The 20114-nt window shown below is 39.8% G+C and overlaps 2 protein-coding genes and 2 non-coding genes across 5 annotated transcripts in view; 3 read left to right on the top strand and 1 right to left on the bottom strand.

The window, feature by feature from the left end:
• LOC143850990 (Nodulin MtN21 /EamA-like transporter family protein) overlaps positions 1–2465 on the top strand; it is a 38710-nt gene extending 36245 nt beyond the window's left edge. For both annotated transcript variants that reach the window (XM_077360302.1, XM_077360301.1), the window contains exon 10: positions 2037–2465. In XM_077360302.1, coding sequence (XP_077216417.1) covers positions 2037–2186 — 150 coding nt within the window. In that variant the 3' untranslated portion in view covers positions 2187–2465. The remainder of the gene's footprint in view (positions 1–2036) is intronic.
• Positions 2466–6167: 3702 nt separating this feature from the next.
• Positions 6168–6411, top strand: LOC143852085 (small nucleolar RNA Z112). The gene has a single exon (XR_013236665.1). It is a non-coding gene; the product is annotated as a small nucleolar RNA Z112 (small nucleolar RNA).
• Positions 6412–6429: 18 nt separating this feature from the next.
• Positions 6430–6584, top strand: LOC143852120 (small nucleolar RNA snoR2/U65). Its single transcript, XR_013236698.1, has one exon. It is a non-coding gene; the product is annotated as a small nucleolar RNA snoR2/U65 (small nucleolar RNA).
• Positions 6585–10210: 3626 nt separating this feature from the next.
• Positions 10211–16997, bottom strand: LOC143851153 (small ubiquitin-related modifier 1-like). Its single transcript, XM_077360495.1, has 3 exons — positions 16750–16997; positions 10488–10637; positions 10211–10396 (listed from the first exon to the last, which is right to left on the bottom strand). Exons 1-3 carry the CDS (start codon positions 16831–16833, stop codon positions 10331–10333), a joined length of 300 nt encoding a protein of 99 aa, XP_077216610.1. The 5' UTR covers positions 16834–16997; the 3' UTR covers positions 10211–10330.
• Between the last annotated feature and the right edge of the window lie 3117 nt (positions 16998–20114).

Raw genomic sequence — 20114 nt, 5'->3', positions numbered from 1 at the left:
CTAATCTGCTGAGAATGAGGTTATCTTGATTATTGGACCATATATATTTGCCCCCCGTAGAGGGAAGTCTACTAGTTCATTGTCCTGAACAAAATTGGATAGGTTCCGCATGCTTAATGTGGCTCTTCCGACCCTGTTTTTTTCGTGCGGGAATCTCATTATATTGAAATCCCCACCTATAATCCAAGGCACATTCCACTCTTTGCTGATTGCGTGTAGCTCCTCCCAAAATGATTTCCGATTCCTTGCTCTTGCTGGTCCATACCCAGCTGTCAACCTCCATTTTAGATTAGCCCTCCTGATTACGAAATGAATAGATATAGTGAATTCTTTCACTATAGACACATCTGCAGCAAATTTGGCTTCATTCCAAAACTACAATTATCCCACATATATAGAACAACTGTTTTCTTACCTTGAGTAGCCTTTAAGAAAGCTGCACATTATATGTTTTAAGAAAGGCTGTTTGGAGAGCATTCTACTAAGTTATAACCTCATTGCATCTTCTAAGTTTCATATAAATCATTAGAAATTAGAATCATAAATTACCTACTATGGAACAATGGCAGCTCCTGGTATTTTTCATAAACTACTAAAGTTTTTTATTGTTAAGGGAATTGCTAGCGTCCATCGCAAAAGGGTTTTCGCGGCTGGTCTGTCTCACATCAGACCAGCCACCTCGTTAATGAAGACAACAGCTTTTGTCTCCATTCACGAGGTGGCTGGTCTAATGTGCGACAGACCAGCCGCGAAAACCCTTTTGCGATGGAGCTTAGCAAATTCCTATTGTTAATTATTAGAGCGTCCTAGACACGTTACTGATAACTAACTTTTGATCCATGAGTACTGTAGTTGTTATATAGTATTTAACTTTCTTGGTGTATATATTTGTATTTGTTAAATAATGAAAGATTATAATACCTCCAATGATGAAGAATGTTCTTGTGAAAGAACAATAAATAGGAGATTATTCCAATGAAATCTTGATGTTTTAAGTCAGTTTTCAATAACAAGCTATAACTGCATGTTATAATTAGAAAATGGGCCTGGCAAAGTTGTAATGTTTGTGAAGTTCCTTGGCGTATGATACAGTGCATTGCATAAGTCATGAGAAAATTTTCATGTTGGTTCCAGAAATACTTCTGCATGTTATAATTAGAAAATGGGAATGTCAAAGTTGTAATGTTTGTAAAGTTCCTTGGCGTATGATACAGTGCATTGCATAAGTAATGAGAAAATTTTCATGTTGGTTCCAGAAATACTTCTGCCTGTTATAATTAGAAAATGGGCATGGCAAAGTTGTAATGTTTGTAAAGTTCCTTGGCGTATGATACAGTGCATTGCATACAGATTAAGTAATGAGAAAATTTTCATGTTGGTTCACTTTCGGGAACACGTACTGTTCCTATTAGCTGAAGGGAGATGAGACTCACTGAGGCTGTTCACTTAAATAATAGAGCTCAAAATTTAGGGTGCGACTCGGCCAGGTTGGGTTGGGTTGAGGCCAACCCTAGCCCAACCCGAGATAGCATTCCCTCAACCCTAACCTAACCCTACACAAGTGTCTGATAGAGGATGTTCAACCCTAACCCAGCTCGCCTCTAAATCTCTCAACCCTAACCCGACCCGTCTAGCCCATTTTTTCCCATATCGAGTCTGTTTAGGTTCGGATTGAGTATGTTTGGGTTGGGGTCAGCTGGCCAAAAACTGAAAAAATACCCAAAAAAAAGAAAAGAAATTCCTAAGATTTTGAAAATCTCAATAAAATTAGAGGATGAAGGTCTGGTCGGGTCAGGTTGCCCAAGGCCTCAACCCTAACCCAACCCAAAATTAAATCGGGTCAGATTTTTCAACCCTAACCCGAGCCGAGCCGAGCCGAAATCGAGTTGAACCCGTCTAATTCGCATTGAGCCTGGCCCAAGTTGCACCCCTATCAAAATCTAAAACTGCAGGCATTTTGCTTCTTCTTTTTTTGGGTCTTCTTCCACTCACAAACAGTAGAATGATGCTTCAGTTATTGATTTTCTGTGTTGCAGGTATTTCTATCTCAAATATGGGGCATCATGTTGTTGAGGGTGGCTCCATCATTTGATAGACTTATAGGGTGCTTCCTTATTTTGGTGTCAGTTTGTAGCACCATTTACTTTGGACCTGAGAAAGAGATGACTGAAGATGTCCATCTTTGATTTGTTACAGGCATTCTATTTGGGCTCCTATTTTTTTCTTGCATCCATCCTAATTTACCCAGTCTATTGCACCATCCCAAGCAAAGCTACCTCTTGTTTGATTTCCCCACCTTGGATTTGTTACAGGCAATGTCTGGGATCTTGTTTTTCTATTTTTCTGTTGTATTTAATCCTCTTTGAGCTTGTTCTTGATCACCTTTGATCCTCAAATTTCTTTGAATATTGCTTTTGGCTTACAAATTCAGAGAAAAATAAAAGATCAAAATCGAGATTTTTGAACTTTGGTTTGCAGAATTATGAGGCTACCTTTCTTATGCCAAGAAGATGGAAGTCATCAGATTATAGAGCATCAACAATATCTGTATCTACATGTTCATATGGTAGTGGGGCTTCCCTTGTTCGAAGATCCAAACCATGCATTTGTTGGATCCCAGTGTAAGTAGGCTGTGCCCCTAAAATTATTTTTGTAAAATAACCTTAACCCTCCGATCTGTAGCGATGGAGGCCTCTATATATTGGAGGGTTAGGATCATCAAATGGAGATGATTTTCAGGGCATGGCCTATCCAACTTGGGGCCCAACAAATGAATGGTTTGGATTGCATGGGCCCCACTGTGATTTTTATACACTTGCACATACAAACACCACGTAAAATCTTCTGTATCGGCTATATGCATGTCATTTTACTTAGTGAGCCGTGAAATGACTTTCAGCAGAATTGCGTAGCAAATCCCCTGTAATTTTATCTTGAATATTTCTCTTGAAACTCTTTAGATAATATATGAAATCTCTCTTCTTTTATCAAAACATATTGCGAATATCAGTAGCCTTATTGTTTTTATTTACTGTTATTACAAGTAGTGGAAAAGAAAGAAGGGAACATGTTTGCTTTGGGCCCAACAGAAACCGTTGGTGGAATGGTGGGCCCATCTTTGAACAACGTAGGCCCCGCCCATACCACACCATAGGATAATCCAAACCGTACATTTGATGGGCCATAAACGTAAATAGGTTGCATCCCAAAATATTATTTCCATAGGCTGATCCTAGCCCTCTGATCTACATAGAAACTACATTTTATGCAACCTCTATAGATTGTAGGGTGGTGATCATCCTACGGAAATGATTTTTGGGGCACAACCTATTTACATCGTGGCCCATCAAATGGACGGCTCGGATCATCCTATGGTCTGGATGGTACACTTCATTTTCAAAAATATGGGTTGGGCCTAAATTGGTACGAACCACACCATAGGATGATCCAAACCATGGACGGCTTGGATCATCCTACGTTGTGGACGGTACGCTTCAATTTGAAAAATATCGGTGGGGCCTATGATTGGGCCTTAATGTTAGTGTACGACCAACTCCATAGGATTATCCAAACCATGCACGGCTTGGATCATCCTATGTTGTGGAAAGGCCTTAATGTTACTGTACGACCACAGGATGATCCAAACCATTCATTTGATGGGCCAACCCTTCTGGGGGCACAACCCATTTACGTTATGGCCCATCAAATGGATGGCTCGGATCATCCTGTGGTCTGGACGGTACACTTCATTTTCAAAAATATGGGTGGGGCCTAAATTGGGCCTTAATGTTACTGTACGAACCACACCATAGGATGATCCAAACCATAGATGGCTTGGATCATCGGTAAGCTTCAATTTGAAAAAATATCGGTGGGGCCTACGATTGGGCCTTAATGTTACTGTACGACCAACTCCATAGGAATATCCAAACCATGGACGGCTTGGATCGTCCTATGTTGTGGACAGGCCTTAATGTTACTTTACGACCAACTCCATAGAATGATCCAAACCATTCATTTGATGGGTCATAATGTAAATAGGTTGTGCCCCAAAAATCATTTCCATAGGATGATCACAACCCTACAATCTATAGATGTTGCATAAGATGTAGTTTCTATTTAGATCGGATGGCTAGGATCAGCCTATGGAAATGATATTTTGGGACGCAACCTATTTACGTTTATGGCCCATCAAATGGACGGTTTGGATTATCCTATGGTGTGGTATGGGCGGGGCCTACATTGTTCAAAGATGGGCCCACCATTCCTCCAACGGTTTGTGTGTGGAGAGAGAGAGAGAGAGAGAGAGAGACCGCTCAAATGGTGGGAAAGTGACATATACGTTAAATCCTAACGTTTAACGTTAGCCAGCCATCAGTGGGGGAAAATAGCCTTGGGTGGGGGGGGAGAGAATATCAGCGCCCCTTTTTATACTGTTATTACAAGTGGTGTAAAAGAAAGGAGGGAACATGCTGGCTTTGGGGTTAGGGTTAGGGTTATGAATGTTTAGGAATTTTAATAACCTTTACAGGTAGGGGTGTTAATGGACCCTCTCCGATGGACTATTGGGCCTACACACTATCAGGATCCATGGACAAATTTTGGGACCCTATCACAAGATCCAAAATTATCACCACCCAGACAACCAACAAAAGTCCGTGGTACAATCCTAAAATCCGATTTATTATACTATTTTATGAAGAGGAAGTCTAACTGAAGGGAGCCCTTGCAAAAAAGACGTGAAAGGGCTCTCCTATTAGCTACACATCACCATCATGCACTGAAGGGAGCCCTTGCAAAAAAGACATGAAAGGGCTCCCTTCAGTCTTTGCAAGGGCTCCCTTCAGTCTAGACTTCCTCTTTTATGAAAATACCCTTTAATTTTTTATTACTTGTCGGTGGTATTTTAGTAAAATTAATTCGTACACAATTTTTTTGAACGATTCCTATTTTTTAGCATTTGTCATTAATCTCTCGCAAGTCTCGAGTCACGGTCCCCCAACTCCTTAGCCCATTGTGTTGCTGTTGGTCATGTTTGCATTCACCCCTCGTATGAGAGTTTAAATTGTAAAATGTAAGTAGGACCTATTAGGACAGTTTGACGGATGGTCCGACCTGAAATGGATAGTGACCAAAATGTAGGAAGTGGGATCCTTTTAAAAAAAAAAAAATTAACAAGTTCATTGATACTATGGTGATTACATTGGGGACCAGGGGTTCCTACTTGCATTACATAGAATCAATTTGGGGTGTTCAAGAGCATGCGCCTAGACTATTGAAAAGAAAAGGTCTTTCACTACAGCGGGATCTGCTCTCCCATGCATTGCCACCTTACCGAATAACTATTTTGCTACCCTTTCAAAATCTTCATCCACTTTCACAGCCGAGATTTAACTGTATCGTGACTTCTTAGGTGGCTCTGTCTGAAGCTAGGTGTGCAACTTGGGTCAGGCCCAACCCGAACTTGACGGGTTCAACCGATTTTGGCCCGGGTTGGGTTGGGTTGGGTTGGGAAAAGCCAACCCGATTTAATGTTGAGCTGGGTTAGTGTTAAGGCCTTGGCAACTTGAACCCGACCTCAATCCTCTAATTTTATCATGGTTTTTTAGGATTATGTTTTTTTCCTTGTACTTTTGTTTTTGGCCCTAGATGAACCCGAACCCATCCCGACCTGATTTGGAGGTGGGTTGGGTTAGGGTTGACCATCCTCAACCAGAGCTCAGGTTTGGTCGGGTAGAGTTAGGGAATTCTATCTCGGGTTGGGTTAGGGTTGGCCTCAACCAGACCCAACCTGACCCAAGTTGCACCCTAGACTGAAGCGGATCCGTTGGCACCTGTATTTACCGTACAAGCTAGTTAAGACAAGTTGAGTTCGCCTGTTATAAAAAACATAGCGCGAATATCAGAAATCTTATTTTTAGGGATTGACTGCTATTAAAAGTAGAAAAAAAAAAAGGAAAAAGGCTGGCGTTAGGGTTAGGGTTAGGGTTAGGGTTAGGGTTAGGGTTAGGGTTTGATGTTTATATATAGGCCTCTAACAACCTCCGAAGACATATCATATGTATTTTGAGTAGGGGAGAGAGAGTTGAAGTATCTTCTTCTTCCTTACGCCTAGGGTTAGTTTTCAGATCTAGGATTAGAGTGAGATAGAGAAAAATAAGTGTCGGAACCCAATGAGGAGAAACTCCCAAAATTGATAGGAAGTGCCGTATGACACATCCAAACAGACATTGGCAGGGCTACCCTCAATGCCTTAGTTCAGATCTTCTCTCTCTTTCAATCCCATCTCTTCTTTTTTTTCTTTCTTCTGAAAGAATCAAAGAGAGAGAGAAAGACAGATTAGATCTCTCTTTGGCCTTGACCGTGGCTACACTGTCTGTGTGTGTGATTTTACACGGGTCTCTGAGGGTTTCATTTTTCTTATTTCTTTGCCCGATGCCACGTCGCCGGTAGCTAAACTGCAATGGCCGGCGATGCTATGATTGGGCGCAGATTGAGACTTTTTTTTAGTTGTTTCGCATTCTGATAGGAATCTGTTGATCTTACACCGTAGATTTACAGAGCCGATTCTTGCGATTACATTTCTTTCTTTCTTTCTTTCTTCGTGATTGGTTTTTTAGGGGAAAATGGAATAGGGTTTGAAAAAAAGAGGAAACCTGTGATGAAATACGTGTTGGAATTACCGGCTGATGTGGGTTCATTTGATTATGAACTATCTCTGATGTCAAATTTACTGGCTTTCTGAGGTTTCTCTACAGTCCTGATTTAATAAGTATTTAGAAGATAAGCTATTTTTACATGGTGATCATGGGAAGGAAGAGTCTTGAACAAAATCATGGTTATTTGGGGAGAATTTCTGAAAGAAGGAATGTCTCAATTTGAACAGGCTTCCAATGGGTTTCTTCTGCATAATAGGCCCTGTTTGGATTGCAAGAACTACATTTTTTATGATTTAGAGGGTAATGATATGATTTGGGTTAATTTAGAAGGATATGTCTCTCTATGTTGGTGTAAAAGCAGGATATTTTAAAAATATTTTGCCAAACTTTTCCCAAAAGTTCTTTGGAATCCAAATACTCCCAACGGTTCTTGATTAAATTTGTGTGATCTGGGATATGGTCCCAAATAGTTGTGTGATTGTTTAAAGCAGTTTGCATCTTCATCCGTCATTATCAAATCAAGAACCATTGGGGCTCCCCTCTAACAATGGATGCTGGATGCAAAACAACCATTCAAAAGCTCTTGGTTGCTTGTTTTGGGGGATTGTAGGAGTTTCAAATGCATGAGATCTTCCCTTGGTTGTCATTTACACCTTTAACCATTAGACAACTTCTAAACATAATTATTGGTTTTTATCCTAGGAGGTGCCTATGTGGAGGAGATGTTCCTCCTCCCCCCATATAATCTACTCCCCTTTTTTCATCAAAATGGAGAAATTTGTTGGGGGGGAATTAGGAGAAATTCTTTTTCTCTCTTTCTCTCTTATTTTTCTCTCTTCCACCTATATTTTGATAATAACATCCTACATCTACCCCTAATTTCCTCGCTCAACCAAACACCTCCTAATGTTTTTCCCATCTTCCATTCTTGTCTAATTCTCTTTGACTTATTTTTCTCCTATTCTCCCAGCCATCTACAAGCAACCAAACAGAGCATAAGCCATTGGAGATGAGAGTTATTTGATCTTTTTAACTTCAACAATGGAACCAGTAGACCCTTCTTCTCAATGGATAACAAATGTAGTAATGTGCTCCCCTGGACTCTAAATATCTGTATGTCATTAGACCAGTCATTATGGCCGATATGTTCAGCCCTCCATTAGAGGAAACCTTTGAAAGAAATATCAAGACATTTAAAAGGGAGGTAATTAGTTGAAGAGGAATCTAGTTTTCTTGTTTCAAGAGGGTGATAAAAATACTGAAGTTTTTCTTATAATGGTTAATGTTATAATGATAATCAATTCTATTAATTTCATCCAAACATAATGGATGGATAGCTGGAGAATGTCATAACTCAATTATGCTACTGATAAACCAATATAAGAAAAAGGATTAACAGTCCAATTTCTTTTCTGGTATGAAGAAAGGATTGGTTGGAGAGAAGGTTTGAAGAAAAAATTAAAGTGGACTTCTACAAAAAATGTATATATGTAGAATGAGAGTTTGTGGATTTCATTAAGAGTAGATGGATTGTAGGAAGGAGATTTTGCGGACTCAATTATCAATTCTTATCATTGGATTACAGGTTGGATATTTTGGAAGTTCAAGGAACCCCCTATAAAAAAAGGGTGGTAGGTTGGGATTGGGTATTACCCTAGCTTAAAAACAAAATAACATGGTTCGGGTTTAGAAATCATGGGGTCTTGGGTAGGGTTGGGTTTATGAATCTTGGATTTGTCTAAGACTGGAACCGACCCAACCCAAGATAATTTTTCAGGTAGGATAGGGTTACGGAAAATCCGACCTGAGTTGCAACCTTACTTTCTATAATGGTGGATCAAGTACATCAGACAAGGGGATCTCCCACCCACAACGGTGGATCAAGCAAATAGCAAAGAGCACTAAGCAATAGGAAAGAGGTGCACGGATAATCTCCCACCCACAACTTGAAAATGACAATCTCATCTTAACTAGTGTCAGGGAGTTGGAAATAAGAAACAGAAATTAACTTTTGAAAAAGTTAGATGACAGGAACCAACTTGAGGGTGCAGTTTTAAGATTTGCAGCAATTTTGGGCTGCCTCCAAGAAAATTTTCTACTTACCTATCTTGAGCTTCAATTGGGATTTGAGATTCCGGCCATAACTAATTGTAAGGGTGAAAAGAAACAAGCAACATAGTGACAGAGCAATACTCATTAAAATAGCTTTATCATACTAACCAGTATAATTTAAGTCCCTTTGTAGATTGCCTACAAAGTTTGCTGATTGGAAAAGATTCAAAGAGATTTTCTTTGGGAATGACAGAAAACAAAGAATGAAGCATCTTAGGAATTGAGAACGAGCATGTGAAAGAAAAGGAGGGTGTTAGAAATCTCAAGTTATGAAATGATTATGTAAACTCAAATAAGAAAAGGAGTCGTGAAGGCACATCGTTATTGGAAAAATTATTGGTTAGGAGGAAATAGAGGATAGGAGCCCAGCAATAGCCACAGGTTCGGGGCCATGGCGTTTCTATTTGTAAATGCCAATCTGTGGAATCTAAAATTTGCTTTGGTTTAGGGTCATGCTTTCTGGGGCTTGCACCTCTTGGCCAATCATAGGGAGAGTAAGGGGCCGTTTGGACATGCAGATTTTAGAATCCGGGATTTCTTCAAAATTGTAGCTAAGAGACAAGAGAAGAAGTGAAACAGCCGTCGTGTTTTACTTCTCGCCCTTCTTTCCGACTTTCCGACAGCAAGAGTAGCATTTCCTCCCATATTCTCCAGGTTTTAGAAATCTCAAGATGCAGGAGAGATTTTTAAAACCTGAATTTTTCTCACTTAAAATCCAATAAATGCTGTCAAGACAGCATACAGCTGCTTGATCATGAACCCTCTTTTACACTTTTCAAACTAAAAATCTGTATTCTAAAATTCGTGTATCCTAACAGCCCAAGTGTTTGGTTAAATCAATTTTTAACCCATCCGTAGACAATCAACATTAAAACATCTTATTTTATATTTTACAACATCTTATTTTATATTTTATAAAGGAAAAAAAGAGCCGTGGACATACTCTCCTAGCAAGGATTTCATCACACAACTGGGTCATTAATCAGGTTTAATTTTTACAGGAGAGAATGGCAGTTTTGCTTAACTAAACAGGTGGCAAAATAACCCTCAAATCTTCCATTATTTGGTATTTATTCTCTTCTCCAAAACCCATTCTTGTATCATAGGTTTTTGTTTCAGTAAAGGCCATACAAATCCAGTTTTTACAGAGAAAAAACTGATTGTATTATTGGTAGCAAAATAAACACGGCAACAGTTGGTCCTGAAAAGTAAGTGGCATGAATTTATCATGAGAAGCACTGCCTTTCAAGGAAACAGACAGATTCTAAGCATAAAAAATAATTTGTTGCAAAATTTGTTAAAAAACCACATGCTTGACCCAAAAGTTTTAAATCCAAACATGTAACCATTGCATTTTCATTTTTAAAAAGAAATCTTAGGTAATTTCCTATCTACTTCCAAGAAAAGAGCACGCCCACATATCTCATAGATGGGATGCTTGGTTTCTGTTGCACTCTATAGTCTTATCCATGTCTTCCATCAAAACAGATGTTTACTATTCCTAGAGTCTGCAACTAAGCTGATAAGGCTTCTTACAAAAAAGTAATCCCATTAAACCATTAGAAGGCGCAACCGCCCGTTTGGTGTAGCATGGCATCAATTTCATCGCCATCCTCCATTTCTAACTGTAAATAAAAAAACATGAGCTGTGAGCACATGTTCTAAGAGTATATACAGAGCAATTAAAAAGCAAGTGTGGGAGGAGAAGATGGATACTTGATCGGGGGTCTGCTCGACTTGAAGGCGACGACCATCAAATAAGAAGACAATTGAATTGAAGTCCACCGATTGCCGATCACAGTATGCATTCATGAGTTTTCGCAATTGAGTGCTTCTCTTGATCCTGAAAAACACTTCGTTTCCATCCTAGAAAAAATCAAACCAAATTCAGTAAAGTTCCATTATCAGGGGAGCTGAAAAACACTTCGGTTCCATCCTAGAAAAAATCAAACCATATTCAGTAAAGTTCCATTATCAAGGAGCTAAACTATCCCGAGTATCAATCCAGTTCGTCGTTTAACTATCCCGAATATCAATCCAGTTTGTCGTTTAACTATCCCAAAATAGAGTTGGCTTCTTATCATGTGTTGAGAGAGGGCAACAATACGAAAGATACGTTAGCTAAAGAAGGTGTTCATAGATCAGTGCCAGATTTGACGAAATCTCTGCCCTTTCTGTAAATTTTTTGCTTTTGCCTTCTCAACAATTTTTTGTAATCTTTCAAAGAAAAAGTTAGCACATTAAGACTTGAGTTTGGTTTAGTTTTCAATAAAGTGGCAAATTTATACATGATGCTTGCAGCTCAGATTTTTACGGTCAACATACAAGCCATGAGTTAGCTCAATGCAGATTATGTCACCAGTGGAAAATTTTCTACTGTGGCATTTAGGGACAGATGGTTGGAAGTCACAAATACAATTTACAAATAATCATGAAAAACAATATAAATCAGAAGAGCCAGAGGTACTCTACCAAGAGAATACACTTCAACCAAGATGACATTTAATCTACAGTTGCTATAAACTAAACTGCATCATTAAAAAAATTACCCTAAACCAAACTGCAACTCATCAAAAAAGTATGCAACCTCACTGCCAAATTAGACATGCAGAATCCTGAGAAGTATGTTATCCTCTGCCCCTCATTCCAGAGCTCAAATGCCCATTGCCAACATGGAACTTTGTCCTATTGAGGGCCTTTACCGGTAAATAGGCAACGAGCTTCCCTACTATTAAGACTAGATATGAGAAAGGAGCTTCCTAGACCACCGCATTTCCAGTTTAAAAGTAGTAGTTCCAAGGGAGGAAAGAGTAGTGTTAAAACCTTTTCTAGGAATACTTATTGGTGAAGGTTATCTAAGAGTCGTAGGGAACTGGAAAGCTTCCAGATTATACCGGGTCTTGTAGACCAATTCAGTTCATCTGTTGTTGAATCATTCCAATTCCCAAAGCCTTAATAATTGTATAATGGAGCAAAAGGATCCTAAATTCCTTGACTAAAAGAGACCCATTAGGAACTTGATTAAATCAATTATAATAAACATAATGTTAATTCAGGAAAGTAAAACGAAAAAGCTTTAGCAGAAAATTCAGTCCATTGGAAGGCTACCATGGCAGCCATTCTTCCATCAAAACGGGCATCAGCTGGGCAAGGATATGATCAGATTCTATGGTTGCTTCTTTTGGTCAATCAATTAGAAGTTACACTATCTCAATTCAAATATGTGTGATTCCTTCTTATGGTTGATGTTGTTTGCGTATGCTCCAGTTTAAATCAGAAATAGAAGTTTGGGAGGAATTAGAAGAAATTAGAAACTTAGTATTGGATCAGTGGGGCATATGGAGTGATTCTAAAACGGTTACATGTCTGCAGGAGATGGATAGTGCAAAAATTCATTCACCAAGCATGCTAGAAATCTCTCTCTTTTTTTTTATTGGTAGTAATCTCAAAATCTGTGGGTGGGAATTAGTTGAATTCCCTTTCAAGGGGATAAGTTTACATGGACTAGTTTTCAAGCACGAACGAGATGCTGACTAGATAGATTTCCCTTATTTTTCATGTGGAAGGAAGCATTCCCTGATTCTTTCAAATGCTAATAAGACATCCCATTTTTCAGATAAAGGGAAATTGGCAACACAAAATAAGTTGATTACACTAGTGTAGGAGCAGTCCCTTCAACAAAGAGCAGAGCAGTGCTACTTTTTGCTTTTGTGAGAATCTTAAATCAATAATGGGGAAATCAAGGAATTTTTCTTTGAATGGTAATGAAAGTTTATTAAAACCATAGAACATTTTACATAAAATAGGGATGAGGTGTGCCACAAGGTGTATAGAACTAATAAAACCAAAATAAACCCTAGAGCCTCTCAACTATCCCGTATTGTTCTCCTCTTGCAATCAGCCGATTATAACCATCTCTACCTTCTCCACTAGCTCCTTCACCAATTTATCTGCTTGCTTTTCATATGGTTGGACTCCGGTGTAATCCTAAAGCATAGGTCCACAAGCTTCTACGACCCTAGAGCTCTATTCCTTGCCCAAGCCAATGCCTTCGAGGAGTTGCCTTCAATAATTAAAGCGCCTTCCATGAACTAGTGTACAATCTCAACCCAAATGAGGGCTCTCGCTTCCGCATCATTGGACATAACACACCCCAGCCAGCCCAACGTACACCCACTACTATCCCTGAATAAACCTCAAGTACCCTCTAATCCTGGATTACCTTTAGATTTCTATCAAAATTGAACTTTACCCATCTTGGCGGGGAGGGTGCCACTTGGGAAGAGCTTTAATCTTTGAACCTTTTTCTTGGAAATCAAGGAATTTTGAAAAACAAAACATAGTGGAAAATTTTCAAAAGCATTTAGACTTTAGAGTTACTGAATAAGAGCTCTGTTGACCATGGTCAAATATGGTTTGTTGCTAAGGTATCATATCTTTCTCTCTTGATTTGTCGTTCCTCTCGTACCAAGTTTCCTGCAGAGTGCTGTCTCTTACAGTCTTTTTCCATAAATCATTGTGTCACTTCTCTTTTGTCTATCAAAGAACTGCAGAAGCATCAACTCAAAAGTGTCGGCAGCATTCAGCTCAAGTGGATGGATCCCTTAAGGTTCGGTTAAGGTGGAATGACCCCAAGATCATTTGAAAGCACATTTTGGAATCTTCCACTCACTTCGAACTTACGGAATAAATTGAAGCATTACATAAAGAACACGATCTAGGTATTGTAGGGCAAATAGAAGAAGTTAAAATTAGAAGCTATATCTAGCAAATTCCAGCTAAGTATTTGTTCCCAATGGTGATTCACTCGAAGGAAATGAAGTAAATCAAATCATATTTGAGCAAATTGGATCTAGAATTCTTTTTTAAGGCTGGAAAATAACGAAGGATTGGAGGGTTGAATTCATATCAGAATTTGATATTTGACATTAAGATGCAAAAATTGGATCTGAGAAGATTTGAAGACATAATCTGTAAATAGGAACAAGTCTAGTGGTTTGACAACCACAAATTGCAGATCTCATCTGATCTGAGTAAATCTGGTTCAATCAACAATTAGAGAAAGGATTTCCGAATCTGAGGTAGAGATTCAATAAGGAGGACAAATAAGGTGGTGTGGTTGGTGTATTTTCCAGATATGAGGTAAATAGTTCTAAATTTCGAAATTCACCATAGATTTGAAGGAAAATCAGAGGATATAATGAGATTCAATCTAAAAATCAATTAAAACTAAGTAAATTTGTAAATTCAATAGTGAGATTCAATCATTTCCTTATTCATTGAAGAGTCGCTAGAGAAGTTTGGGGTAAATTACTTGTCAGATTTGGCATTTCTTGGGCTTCCAGAGAAGTTAGTCGATCTTCTCCGATGTTGGTCCCTTGTCCCTTGGAAGTAGAAAGGCAAAATGCTGTGGAATGTATCTTTCCTAGCTACTATTTGGGTGCTATGGAAGGAAAGGAATGCAAAAGGGATTTTCTATTAATAAGTCTTAGCCCTCACGATTTCCTAGGTGAAAATCCTTCCATCTTTCAGGTTCGTCTCTGCTTATGACCTTTAGGCAGGGTGGAGAGTGGTGTGTGGGTTGGTGGTATCGAATCAAAAGACGATCCAAGAGTGGGTCCCTCCGACGCCGGACTTCATGAAATTCAATTTTGATGGCTCAAGTTTTAGTAACCTGGGAATGGCCGGGATTAGTGGGGTTCTAAGGAATAGTGGAGGAGAGGTGTTGTGGGCTTTTGGTGGCCCTATTGGGATTAATGACGCATTGGAGGCCGAAGTGAAAGCGGTTCATCAAGGTTTGAAGTTGTTAGTCAGAGATCGAGTGGATAATGTGCTTGTAGAGGGAGACTCTTTGAATATCATCGGGTGGCTCGTGAAATTGATGAGATGTTTGATTGGATGAGATCTTTGAATATCATCTTTTCGACGAGATGTTTGATTGAATGGCTCGGTATTCTTGGTCATTTCATCATATTCGTCATTATGCAAACCATGTGGCCGATCATCTGGCTAGGGAGGGAGTCTCAAAGGATGAGCTAGCTTTGTTTGATCCCTCCCCCAACCCCCACCCTAGCCTTCTCTCTTTATCTCTCTCTTTTCTTTTCTTTTTTGCTTTCATTTTGTCGCTCTCTGCTATGTATCTTGACCACCTCGGTCTTTTTTATCAATAAAATCGGCTACCATTTTAAAAAAAAAATTGTAAATTTAATAAAAATTGCACATGAAACTAGCTAGGAAACAAATGCATCTGAGAATTGAAATTAGAAGTTGAAGAGAGGATGAAAATTAGAATAGATTCAAGGCATCACACCTTGAGTCTCGCAAGCATCACACCTGAACTTTGAGATCGCCTCAAATTCCTCATAAAGGAATGTTGAGACTTTTTCTTGCCACCACAAGTTATGATATTCATGTGAACACTGGTTAAAGAAATAAATAAAAGATAATAATCTACATTAAGGTTACTGAGGTAGCAGCGGTGTACGATCGATAACGGAGAAGACTATCCGATCAAAAAGATTACGAAGGATAATCGTGGGCCTTGAAAGCTAACCCACATTTGGAGGGAAACACCAAAAAACAAGTGTAAGAACACCCTTTCTCCGCAAAACACACTTTTCATTTCATGTTTTAATCGTCCAAAAAACAAGCTCCTCTGCTCATTCCATTTGAACATCTTTACAGAGCAAAGCTCTCTTTCCAATTACAACTAATATTAAAAGAAGCATCTAAAAAAATTTGCCTTGCCACTCACACTCCCACTGCCTTTACAATGACCAAATGACTCTTTCAATTTGCCTTGCCACTCACATGCCACATCATCCATTCATGCCACATCACCTTTCATGGGCTCGTGCTGGACCGTAACCTTTGGGATCACCTCATGGCTCATGCCCTTGGGATGATCCATCTTTTGTTGGTAATCTTCAGCCCACTCTTCTTATCCCATCAATCTGATCCAATGCACTAAGTTGGAAATATGCTATGCCTGATCATCGATCTGAACCGTTGATTCGTGTGATCAGGCGAGATGCTCCAGTTACAATAGAGAGAGAGATTTTTTGGAACCAAACATACAGCTTCCATTAATATACTGCAATTTTAAGTACAAAACCGCAACGACTCTTCTCCTAACCGCCTCTGATATATCTCTGAATAATTGGCAACACACTCCCACTACCTTTACAATGACCTAATGACTCTTTCAACTTGAAACAAGACCTAATCAAAATAAACGAAATAATAACAGACCCCTTTTATTTAGACCCCCATACAACCTCATAACCCAAAGTAAACTAACCCATATCAATCTCACACCAAAAGTAAACTAACCTCATGGCTCATGCCCATAGGATGTTCCATCCTCTGTTGGTAATCTCTGGCCCACTCATCGATCCAATCAATCTGATCCAATGCACTAAGTTGGAAATATGCTATGGCCGATCGTCAATCTGAACCGTTGATTCATGTGATCTGGCAAGATGCTCTAGTTACACTAGAGAGCATACTGCAATTTTAACTTTTTTAAAGTACAAAACAGCAATGGTGCTTCTCCTAATCGCCTCTGAAATATCTCCGAATAATTGGCAACACACTCCCACTACCTTTACAATGACTCTTTCAACTTGAAACAACACCTAATCAATATAAACAAAATAATAACACTCCCCTTTTATTTAGGACCCCATACAACCTCAAAATCCCAAAGTAAACTAACCCATATCAATCTCATACCAAAAATGCAAACATTCTCAACATAGAAGCAGATTAGCAACACTAAAAATCTTCTAAAAAACTAGCAAAACATGATAAGACCAGTTGAGGAAACAAAGAACAATAACAAGTGCAAAAGCCCAGTAGAGAAAAGAGAGACATGGGTCTCTCCTAAAACCCTAAAACAGAAGACCAACACTGGCTCAAATAAAATGAAAAACCCTAAACAACTGATAAACCCAAAAATAATATTCGAAAAATTTACCTGACCCTTGACCTTGAGATTGATATGAGCAGATTGATCGTTAGGCTTCTTATCTACTTCTTGGTTATTCGTCACCCCTGACATTTTCCTTTCAAAAACCTCACAATAAACCAAATCAATTCACCCAATTCTCCTTTTCTTTCCCCCTATTTTTGCCTCTTCTCTGCTCCTTTTGGGCTCTCACTACTAAAAAAACAATAGGGTTCCCTCCAAAACGGGCTCTTATGTATTCTGTTGTCGATCCTTTGGACGGCTGAGATTGCCTCATTCTCACCCTTCCATACTATATCGATGGTCCTTGTCATCTGACATACATGGTTGCATCCGCTGATCATGAACGTCCAATGGTAGGTTTGTTACTAGATTACTTCTCAATTCGGTAAAAAATCAGACTCTAGATGTTTTATAGGGCCGGAAAATTGATCTGAACCGTCCATTTTAAGGGGTTGGTTTGTATCCCCGAAATCGCACCAATCATGTAATCCAATAAATGTGTTTTTTTAGGGAAATGGTTTCGGTGCTCCAATATTTTAATAAACATGCGCTCCAATTCTTTGTCGTGTAGTATTTAAAGGGATGTCAGAGGATATTACGGTTCTTAAAAGGGAGATTTTATACTGCGTAAGCCCTTATAGTCCCTTATTTTTCCAAAAGTACCGTACGGACCACACTATAGGGTAATCCAAACCTTTCATATGATGGGCCATAACATAAATAGGTTGTGCCCAAAAAATTATTTCCATTGGATGATCCTAACCCTCCGATTTATAGAGGTTTCCATAATATGCAGTTCATCTATAGATTAGCCGTAATATTCTCTGACATCCCTTTAAATACTACACAACAAACAAGTGGAGCGCAGAACACACTTGAACTTGTGGGTTTCGGGGAGTTTTGGATCTGCTCTTCTTCTTCTTCCTTCAACAAAGTAAACCCTAGCTTCTGCTCGTCAGGCAAAAGATCATTGCCTCTTCCCAAAAAAGGCTCGAAAACCCTAAGTTGAATGGAGCCTCCCAATCCAGGCAAAACCCCATCCCCCAGGCGATTTGAAGGAGAAGGATGGCCGATTCAAAATACCCCATCAGAGAACTTTTATAACTTCGTGGGAGATCTTCGCGAAAACTATCTGAGAACAAAAGCCCTTCAAAAGGATGGTTCACCTGATCCAACCCCTAAAATCTACAAGGAAGACAGGATCCACTCTTCCCCTGCTCCCAGATTTTCTGAAACTTTTGAGAACCCCCAAAAGATACCTTCATTGCATAGGTTCCCTTGGCACTCCTCGACGCCCTTTTCCCCAATATCCGATGGATCCCCCCTTCTCCAATGCCTTAATCTCGAAAACAGTCTCTCGAAACCTATGTTTGAAATCCATTTTCAAAAAGGAACTCGAAACCACAAAATCTTTTCAAAACCTGCTAAACTAGGTAGTGCCGTTTCACCAGCCAAAAAAACCTATGCTCAGATTGATAAACTCACCACGGAGGAATTCCCTCCCCCCCCCCTCCCCCTCCAGCTCCCCTTGTCAACCATTTTCTTCTTTTTTCACCTCCTTGGTCAGATTTTTTGCCTTCTTCTCCTCCTCAAGCGGCGAACCCTGTCTCACTCGCTGGGCCTGAAAACTCACCCCAAATCATCTCCAGCTCACCTATTGACCCAAAGTGCAAAGCGATCAACCCAGTAAAGAGGCCAACTCAGTACCCTTGTGATCCTTCAAGAAATGATGAAGTCATCCCCACCCCCTCAATCCAGCTTGAAAATTTCCCACCCCTTGTCACTGGAATCCAAATTTCTAATACACCCCTCAGTCTACCATTGACATCCCCGCCCCTCCGCTCCTCCCCACCCCGCCCTCTGAACCTAACGGAAACCCCTGGAAAAACCTTTTCATGAAAGCAAAGCCTTCAACATCAACCAAACTGAGAAGAGCCTTTCCTAAAGAGCCTGGACACCTGGGAAGAAGGTCATTCGTTCAGAATCTCCAAGAAAACCTGCAAAGGAAATGGAACCTTAAGGGTAACCTACAGATCTCCACCCTAAGAAATGGCTTCTTTCTCTTTCGGTTTAGCTGCGGGGAAGATTGCGATCAAATTCTCGAAATGGGAGGACACACTTATGCCAGTAGACCCCTCATCCTCTGTCGATGGTCTCCAGGAATACCTCTCGAACAACCTTAACTATCTACCATTCCTATTTGGGTAAAACTGTCTGGCCTCCCCTTACAGTACTGGAACAATGAAGGTATTAGTAAAATTGGCAGAGTGATAGGAAATCCCCTCTACATGGATTCCAAAACAGCGGATGAAACCAGGTTAAATTTTGCAAGGATATGCGTAGAAATCGAAGCTGGGGACCCTCTACCAGATTCTATAGAAATACATTCTCCCTTTGGGGTCGCAACCCAGTTATTTGAATACGAATGGAAACCTCAGTCTTGCAATCTCCGCAAGATTTTCAACCACTCAACTAATAAATGCCCTATTTCAGCAAAGTCCAATCCCAAACCTGCCCAGGAATGGAGACCCATTTCTCGAAAAGAGCCTCCTAAAGCTCCCTCTGCCCCTTCCTCTGATCCTGATCTTATCCAGGATTCTTCTACCCCTGCCTCTTCCCCTAAACCCCAATCCCCACCAAGAAATGAGTCTAATCTCTCCATTGTAACAACCCAGAACCCATTCGACATCCTCAATTCAGTTGACACTGAAGAAAAAAATTCAAATTTCATTTCAGAGGATGAAGATGTTAGTGCCACCTATGGCCCCTGTGCAATCCTCGGGAATAACAGGTCCTTGGGTCTAGATGGTCCCAGTATTCCCAACTCCTCTGACCTTCTTTCTTCCCCTGGCCCCTTAACTGAACCAATCGAAAATTCCCTCCCACCTTCTGACTCTGATATGAAGGATACCCTCCCCGAATTCTCTGATCTCCCTTCCTCCTCCCATGCTGATCACACGAGATCAGCCCAAAACTCCCACCTGCAAAATCCTCATGATTAAGCTTGGGACCTGGAACATAAGAGGGCTTGGTACCAAAAATAAGAGAAAAGACATAAGAGATATTATCCGTAAAGAAAATCTCCCATTTCTCAGCATCCTTGAAACTCATGCTCCTATTCACAAAATCCCTAAATACATGACAGAAATGTGCAGTGGTTGGAATATTTCAACTAATTATAACAACTCTGATAGAGGCAGAATTTGGATCATTTGGAACCCAAATTTGGTGCAGGTAAGAATTCTCCAGGAAGCAAATCAGTTTATGCACTGTGAGGTCAGATTTCTTCAAACCAATATCACCCTCCTTGTTACCTCTGTCTATGCTCTAAACAGAGGAACCGAAAGGAGAGTTATGTGGAATCATCTATC

Source organism: Tasmannia lanceolata, unplaced genomic scaffold (genome assembly GCF_043159265.1).
Source record: "Tasmannia lanceolata isolate RefF3 unplaced genomic scaffold, GAP_Taslan_0.1 ptg000018l, whole genome shotgun sequence".
Taxonomy (NCBI): Eukaryota; Viridiplantae; Streptophyta; class Magnoliopsida; order Canellales; family Winteraceae; genus Tasmannia; species Tasmannia lanceolata.
This window is presented reverse-complemented; position numbering and strand designations above follow the sequence as displayed.